General features: G+C 37.2%; 1 protein-coding gene and 1 pseudogene across 1 annotated transcript in view; both read right to left on the bottom strand.

Moving 5' to 3' along the window:
• The window catches only part of LOC107556083 (protein prune homolog), a 13,752-nt gene extending 10,083 nt beyond the window's left edge, over positions 1 to 3,669 (bottom strand). The window contains exon 1 of the mRNA XM_016239081.1: positions 3,665 to 3,669. Within this exon, the coding sequence (XP_016094567.1) occupies positions 3,665 to 3,669 (5 nt within the window). The remainder of the gene's footprint in view (positions 1 to 3,664) is intronic.
• A 164-nt stretch (positions 3,670 to 3,833) lies between these two features.
• Positions 3,834 to 9,386, bottom strand: part of LOC107556111 (unconventional myosin-Ie-like) — an 18,433-nt pseudogene continuing 12,880 nt past the window's right edge.

Below are 9,386 nucleotides of genomic sequence, written 5' to 3' on the forward strand. Positions count from 1 at the left end.
GTCGACCATGGTGAGGCCTGTTCTGAGTGGAACCTGTCCTGTTAAACTGCTGTATGGTCTTGGCCACCGTGCTGCAGTTCAGTTTCAGGGTCTTGACAATCTTCTTATAGCCTATGCCATTTTTATGTAGAGCAACAATTCTTTTTTTCAGATCCTCAGAGAGTTCTTTGCCATGAGGTGCCATGTTGAACTTCCAGTGACCAGTATGAGAGCGTCAGAGCGATAACACCAAATTGAACACACCTGCTCCCCATTCACACCTGAGACCTTGTAACACTAATGAGTCACATGACATCGGGGAGAGAAAATGGCTAATTGGGCCCAATTTGGACATTTTCACTTAGGGGTGTTCTCACTTTTGTGGCCAGCGGTTTAGACATTAATGGCTGTGTGTTGAGTTATTTTGAGGGGACAGCAAATTTACACTGTTATACAAGCTGTACACTCACTACATTGTAGCAAAGTGTCATTTCTTCAGTGTTGTCACATGAAAAGATATAATAAAATATTTACAAAAATGTGAGGGGTGTACTCACTTCTGTGAGATACTGTATGATCACCCGGTCGCTCTATATTACCGGCAGCCAGTGGGAGGTAATGTGTCAGAGATAAAAACACATTTTGTTGCTTCTCACCAGATTTAGTAAAGCAGTGTATTCCTTTAACAGATGATAACATGAATGACAACAAACTCATTTTCTTTAAAGTTTAATAGTTGTTCTTAAAGGGATAGTTAACCCAAAAATGAAACTTCTGTCATCATTTGCTCAACTTCCAAGACTTTTTTTTTCTGTTCGACATAAAAGATGTTTTGATGAATGCTGACACTGCTCTTGTTCATACAATAAAACCATACAGTGACTAGGGGTTATAAAAAAAAAAAAAAGTAAGCCACATAACTTATGCACTATATAGTCAAATTATGTATTTGTGAGGAACATTAGCTGAAAATCGTCCTTTGCCACAGCTCAAATCTCATCCACACTTCCACATATTCAAATAATGGCTTTTGTTTTTGCATGTCTTGTAAACAATTTCACAGTAAGTAACAATATACCGAGGCGAACATGAGATTTGAGAGCTATGGTGAAGGGCACTGCAGATTTTCAGAGTAAAATAACTTCAATTTCAGTGTCGTTCCGAACATGATGAATAATAGTACAGCTTCAGAAGACTTGGAATATACACTACTGTAAAAAAAAATAAAAAAATAAAAATCTGTAAGATTTTTAATATTTCTGATGACTTTTTTGCTCACCAAAGCGGCATTTATTTAAAAAGAGCAAAAACACTAATATTGTGAAATATGATTACAATTTAAAATAACTCTTTTTAAATATATTATTCTTGTGAGAAACATTTATTATTATCGAATATCTGTAAGATTTTTAATATTTCTGATGACTTTTTTGCTCACCAAAGCGGCATTTATTTAAAAAGAGCAAAAACACTAATATTGTGAAATATGATTACAATTTAAAATAACTCTTTTTAAATATATTATTCTTGTGAGAAACATTTATTATTATCGATTCTGAAAACAGTTGCTGCTGGATTCTTTGATGAACAGAAATGTCAAAAGAACAGCATTTATTTGAAAAAGAAATCTTTTGTAACATTATAAATGTCTTTACTGTAAGTTTTGGTCAATTTAATGGATCCTTGCTGAATGAAAGTATTACTTTCTTTATAAAAAACACTGACCAACACTTTCAAACTGTAGTGTAGTTATGGATTATATGTTTCTTAAAATGTGCTTTTCTCTCTCTCTTTTTTTATTTTGGAACTTAAGAACTAACAACTCTATTTCGAAGCCTATTTGCTGGACCACTTGCAAGATGAAAAGCACTTTTAATAGAATAACACCGAACGCATCGCCCTGGATTCAATAAAACCTTTTATCCCTCCACATGATGACTCCTCATCCAGCGTTAATTAGCATTTGGCCTGCTCCATTACTCCAGCCGAATACAGAAGCCATCTGTGACGTCAACATTAAATGATGTACTCTGATCTGGGCTGCCAGCTGGGGTTTGTTTGAAATGCTGGACGACGGACTGTCAACACAGAGTGACTGAGCTCACAACTGGCACAGACCAGGGGTGAGGCTTGTTTCGGGTGAGGTTTTGGCAAGATCCCTCTTTCTCATGTGATAATCATCACCAAAATCTCTGTTAGCTGGGGAAGTGCAGGAAAAACATCCTTATTCATGTCCGTATGTGCATGGCCGGAGGACAGTGCAGGAAGTTAGTCACTGCAATGTGAAATGGACCACGGGATGGTGAGTAAACAGTACAGAACCTGCGGGTCTCGGGTCAGGGTAGAAAGAGCTCTAGTGTGCAATCTATTTGAAAACTCACGCTTCAATGCAGACAAAAAGCACTATGACCAAAAGTGCAACCGAATCATTTCTTCAATCATTGACTTAATTAGTAAAAGAACCCATCTCCAAGTAAACACGGGGCTTCAGTATATCCGCCCAGCAGTGGGTGAGTGCAGGTGTCAGGGTGTTTGGGTTTAAAACAAGTGTTTTGGGTAGAGATGTACAGCTGTTGGACAGATTCTGTCAGGATCATGTGCACCGGACAGCAGCTGTTATTGTCTCTGCAAATAGGGCCACCTTCAGTTTTGAAACGGAGTGCATTAAGCTGAAAAACTAGAAAAGTGGGAATTGTTCTTATTGACTAAACATACTGACAGCACCTTTAGAAAATAGATGCATTTGAACCAAACAGCTCATTAAATTTGTTTTAAACCGCTTTTAATAGCAAATGTGTATAATTATAAAAAGTGTGTACATTTGTAAATGAAAAATTATGTGTAAATGTAATATATATTACTTAATGTACTTTTTAAAATAAAATTATACACGTATAAATAACATTATGATAAAAGTATTGTTATTATACAATTTAAAAACATAAACAAGCACGCTTGCGTAGTTTTGGCGCATGCGGTCAGAGTCTACACGCGCGTCATACCATACGACTTGTGTCAATTTCAAGTGTGTATCAAACAAAGCATACATTATTTATCACACCAAGCCATCATACACGGCAAACACACTCATGTTTATGAATTTCTCAACACTCACAGTGCAAACACTGGCCACTGGGCACATTTTAAGCGGGTAAAATGGTTGAAGCAGACATACCACGCGCAACCCTCTCTTTTAGCGTACAGTAACGTTACCATAGTCTTACCTTAAGCGCGTCACGACAGCTCCGTAAATATGCCTCCATTGTTACACGGAGCCCGAGAGTTTTCACGTAACGGAATATCCTGAAGGAGTATAAAATGCCCTTCAGTGCCTCTGTAAAGTGTAGCGTCTCAGAATTCAGAGGTTTGCGAGCACACGTGACTTACGTCGAGATGTCGCATGGTGTGTCGGGAAATGTAGTTATGTTGTGGACTCACGAAAGACCCTAAAATGAGAGGGTCCATGCGTTACCCTTGAGAAACCTCTCTATGCTAGTGTTCTCCTAAACTGTGACCAAATTAAAATGACCCAATATTTGATCAAATATACATGTTTGAAAATTAAAATATTTCTTTTGAGGGAAAATTAAACAAAAATATTGATGATGACTTGTGCACTTCACAGATTTTTTTTTGTCCAATCAAATGCATTGAGTCCCTCAATGGACTCTTTAATACGTCTCACCCCATTTTGCGGTTTCATTCGAAATTTGTCTATAAAGGCAAGAAAAATTGTGCTTGTCAAATTAACTAATTCATTTTAATTAATTAAAATGTATTTATTTTTTGTCTGAGTATCTAAAAACAGCTTCTCTGATTTTATACAATTGTACAATATCAGTGAAAATGCAACTTTAGTAAAATACAGTACATTAAAATATTGATGTATCCATTCTATTCTCCAAAAACACATTTAAAAAAAAAAACTAGTGTTTTACACTGGGTAACATGGCGAAACAGCATTATAGTTTTTCTTCTACATTTACATCTAACATTCCTTTCTATTAAAACATCCTAAAAATTCATCTGATTTATGTAGGTGGTTTAATGTAGGATCCTAATGAATATTAACACATTTTTGTCAGGGTGGCACCTTGTGTAGTAAACATCAATGCACTTGGGGATATGATTCGGCGCTAAGTGTCTCTGATATAATGCTGATGCTTTGTTCTTCTTGACTGAATTTCTGCTATGAATCAAATTTTGTCCAATAGCATGCCGGTTTAGATCTTCTCAACGTAGTTGCCAGGAAACATGCCTTCCTTTCCTCGAAGACGGCCCTGCCACCAACCTGAGGGATCTGGGCAGGTAGCACATCTTGGGTTAGTGCAGTATTCGCTAACCCAATATAATCTGTATAAAGTTCACTTTTAATATTATAAAAATAGATTACCTTCACATCGGATTTCTATGATTTCATCTGCTTGAAAGTTGAGCTCATCTGTGTCCTGAGCATCATAAGCGTAGAGTGCTCTGCATTGTGGGGTGCGGGGTCTGGGTTTGGGTTTGGGTTTGGGTCCCCCTGAACCTGGAAGAGGCTTGTACTCTTTCGAACATCTGCGATGCATTCTGAGAGAAAACACAGAGAATATTTCCTTTGCAAGACTGAAATAAACTGAAATAATAATTGAAATTAAAATAAAAACTAACATTGCTGGTAAAAACTGAAACTAAATTTCTATCACTTTAAAATTAACTAAAATAATATAAAAATGTACACATTCTTTTTTGTTTTAGTATCTCTGAAAAAAAACTAATAATGATAGAGTATTTATTCAAATTAAATTCAGAAAAAAATACTATAATAACCTGAATGACAGAATTAATTTCTATTATGCCATTTCGAATATTGTCTTTGATGCAGTCTGTAATGTGGCTGTATGTGAATGTAAATGATCTTTTGTAAAGCCGAAAGTGCACGATAAATAAAGTTATTGTCTCCCAAAAGAAGGAATCAACTCTAAACAGCCTAAACGAGTCATCAGTAATTCGAATTGCACTTCCGTGACGGCTACACATCACGAGGTAACACATTTGTATAATGCCCGCCTATGTTCTATGTTGGCCGGCCGCTAACAACTTGACCCGCCCTCAAACACTGTAGCTTTGTGTGGTTAACATCCTGTCAGGAAGACATTGTGTCCTACACTGTGAAAGTAAATTCATTTTATTTTCACTTCCGAAAGATGAGGCTGCAAAGAATCAGTGGTTAAAATTCCTTTTTTCCACTGTACCACAGTAGTACAACCCCAATCTTTTTTTGTGTTCCTGTAATTTTACTGAAGACAGCTTCTCTAATCTCGGGGAGTTCAACGCGGGATTCACAAAATGCTTGCTCCTGAAAGATGACTGTACCCAGTTTATTTGGACCAGCTGGCTCCACTGAATCACAACCTGTAAGTATGATAAATATTAAATGTTTATATTTCCTATCGAGCGTTTCAGAATACGGAACTATGGCAGTGGGCGTATAGTTTCCGACACGCGATGTACGTGGTAGACCAATCACAAAAGACTAGGCCATCTGACCAATCAGTGCACAGTAGGCTCACGGAAAGGAGGGGTTTAGAGAGACTGAATCTTAGAACTGCTTCAAACTATTTGTTTGAGAATCGTTGGAAAATGAGGTGATATTAAATGAATATTTTGATAAAATGAAAGCATTTTTTGACCTTGCATGCATGTAACCCTATTGTAGGAGACTCCCAAAACTATATTAGGAACCTTAAAAATGGCACAATAGGGCCACTTTAAAAATCTGTGTTACAATTATTAACATACTGATCTGTGATCTAGTTTTAGCCAAACAGGTTTCGAGATTGTAAAGTCTTCAGTCAGTACGGCTTGGAGGATATAATACATTTAATCGCATTTATCTGGGATTCTGTCATACAACACATCATCTCACCCTGCCACGCCCTGATCAGGAACTTTCATGAAGCCCATATCACTGTCAATGTGGCTCTCGCGTTGACTGCGGCAAGATCCCTGGAGTCTGGGAAGGGTAGGCTGATCCATACTGGACTGCTGATGGAGCAGAGAGTTCCTAACGGCGGGCTGCCCTTGGGTTCCTCTTCCTCGACTATCAGACTTAGGAGGTTCTGAAATCACAGACCATAGGAACATTTCAAAACTATTTCTAAAACAGTTTAGTGGCAACTTTTGTGAAATATGTAAAATTGTGCTCTTACCACGTGAATACTGGCCTACATTGCGATTTTGGTTCCCCATGTACCTGCTTTTTCGGTTGTCACGGCGAGTGGGTCCTACAGAAATGATAATTGTGACTAGATAGATGGATGGATGGATAGAATACACACACACACACCACGCATACACTATCATTCAAATGCTTGACGCTTAATAAATTCTTTTAAATAAGCAATGATTCATTACACTGATCAAAAGAACAGCATTTTTAATAGACATTTTTTGTAACAATAAACTGCTATTTTTACTGCCACTTTTGAACTTTCTATCCTGAAAAAAATGTATTGTTTTCACAAAAATATTAAGCAGCACAACTGTTTTCAACATTGATAATAATACGAATGTTTGAATGTATTATATGTTAATAAGTATATTTCTTCTAAATGAGCATCTTAGAATGATTTCTGCTGAAATTTCATCTTTGCATCACAGGAATAAATTACATTTCAGAATATGTAAAAAAAAAAACAGTTATTTTAAATTGTATTAATACTAGGGCTGTCAAACAATTAATCGTGATTAATTGCATCCAAAATAAAAGTGTGTGTTTACATAATATGTGTGTGTGTATTGTGTATATTTATTATGTATCTATAAATACACACACATACATGTATACATTTTAAAAATATTTATTTATTTTGGATGTGATTACTTACGATTAATCATTTCACAGCCCTAATTAATATTTCACAATATTACTGTTTTTGATCAAATAAATGCAGTCTTGGTGAGCATAAGAGACACTTTAAAAAAAAAAAAAAAAAAACACCTTACCAGCCCAAACTGAATGGGGAAATATTTATGTCTCCATGATCTCAAAATTGTATGCAAAATGGGTGTCAAGACTACTAAATAGTGATTATAAAGCCCATAAAGGTATTACAAAAGTTTTACAAATTCGACTGTAAACAGACACACAATCTATAAGAGTAAAACACTGTATTGTAAGCATTTAAAAAAAATTTTCTACAACTCAAAATTTCAACGGACTCACTTGCGTTTTTAGGCAGACCGGGTCCAATACTGACAGTCTGGACCTTGCTGCTGGGCTTCAGAACTGCTTCATCACCCTGACCCATCTGAAACTGGATCTGTCGAGAGCCAGCAGATGAAAATGGACCCCATCCTCCTTTCTTCACCTTAAATTCAAGCCTGATAGAGAAAAATGTTGAAATGACAAGACCAACATATCATACTTTTTCTGAATAATACAGCACATTTCTCAGTGAGGGAAACATTGCTCACAGGTTGTTAAACTTGAGAGGCAGCTTTTTCCGTGTTTTTTCCTCGTAACGCTTGTACAGAAGACTGAGGAACTCGGTTTTAAAGACAGACTGCAGCACACTGTCATATTGATCCTCGTGCACTATGAAGAGGTCATCCTGTAGTGTGCTGAGGAAAGAGAGGTACAATAACTGATCTGCCCACCATCCATATGCAATTTAGAAAATTGTGAAAACCTGCTTAAATACTGGTTTAAAGGCATCATTTACTCGCCCACAAGTTGTTCCAACCCTGTATGAGTTTCTTTCTTCTGTTGAACATAAAAGAAGATATTTTAAAGAATGTGGGCAAGCAGTTGCTGGTCTCCAACAACTTGAGGGTGAACAAATGATGACAGAATTTTCATATCCCTTTAAGAACTTAGGGTTAGAAAACCCTTTATTTTAATTCTTATTTAAATGTATGATTTATTAATCATTTGAAGCTTTAATGTAGGGAGAACTTTCAAGGCCTAAAGGTTATCATGCATACTACAAGATGGAGTACCTAAGAGAGACAGACTGGATCTTTTCCACCTCAATAATTCTTTTCAAGACCTCCCGAATCTGGCCTTTCTCAGGACCCTGTTTCACCTTCTCACGTCCAATCAAATAGAGGAACTTAGGGGTGAGAATGAGGTCACGCTTGACAGTCTGTGGGTGTTAAAACAGCATGTGAGTATGTGGTCACATGAAATTTGTCAGATGAACTACATGTGCAGAATGAAACATCTTCTGGTTCAGTAAACTAGCACAAACTACTACTAAACAGTTACTCAGGAAGTGAGCTATAAGTTTCAGAATGTTAAATGGGACTTTGAGTCCAACCTTAAATCTGCGGTCATATTTGACCACCACATCAGCAAAATCAACCCTCTCCCTACGACCCACGAACTGCCGAATCTCTGGATGGTTGTCCATGCCAATGTAGTCTCCCATGAAATTGCGGTTCAGACTGTTTGTCCCACCATCTGAGAAAATGAGTTACAACAGCAAAAAAGGGAGATAGCATGGTCTCAAATGTTCAGTTAATGAATTAGGTTTGAGAAAACCACATTAAATCGCAACTGTAATATATCTGTTCACATCACTACCTTCAAGTTACAAAAAAAAGTACATACAGATTCTGGGGCCTTGATGAAGATTTTGGTCTTGCCCAGCTGGTATTGGTCGGAGTCCATATTGACAGATCTTAAAAGGTGCAGGACACCCTGTTTCTCATCTCCACGCCACTGAGGCCATGTTTCTCTGGTCAAGATGGCATATCTGAGCAAATATAAAAGAATAGTTAGTCATAACATGTCACATTTTCTAAGTATTTTGCAATTTATCAAAAAAGTCCATATATATAGCATTTGGCATCTTGACAGGCATTGGTAAGTGGCGATTGTACCTTTGCAGGAATTTCTTGAAGACACGTCGGAAGGCGTAGCCGGCCCTACGAACACGGATGTTCTCCCGCAGCCCCAGATATTCTACTTGGTGTTTGATGCGGCTTTCCTCCCAGTCGCGAGCCTTTTTGGTCTCGTTGGGTTTGATGCATCGAATATAGTGAGGGGTGCATTTCATTAATGTCTGGACCAGATTATTTGCCTGTTTCTGTAAGGGGAGAAGGGAGAAAAAGAAAGACAGAAAAATGATCAATAGCATAACACAAATCTAAAAGCATAACATTACATTCATGTATCATACCTAACTGTAACTACACACATCATCCTCCACACTCGCCAGGCACTAAATGCAAGTTGGGCAGTAACTTTGTTAGGAACTGAAACATAATACATTGTTTAAATCAAATTGTAGGAATATTTCTAGTTAAGTGTGCATTTCTATGTTCTGTAGATCAGTTCTTTTACCTTAATCTTTGAACCTGCAGTGCTGGGACGGCCTCTCTTCTCAGCCTCCAGGTTCTCTGGGAACAAATCTCTGATG

Source organism: Sinocyclocheilus grahami, unplaced genomic scaffold (assembly GCF_001515645.1).
Source record: "Sinocyclocheilus grahami isolate Dianchi unplaced genomic scaffold, SAMN03320097.WGS_v1.1 scaffold555.1, whole genome shotgun sequence".
In the NCBI taxonomy this organism is placed as follows: Eukaryota; Metazoa; Chordata; class Actinopteri; order Cypriniformes; family Cyprinidae; genus Sinocyclocheilus; species Sinocyclocheilus grahami.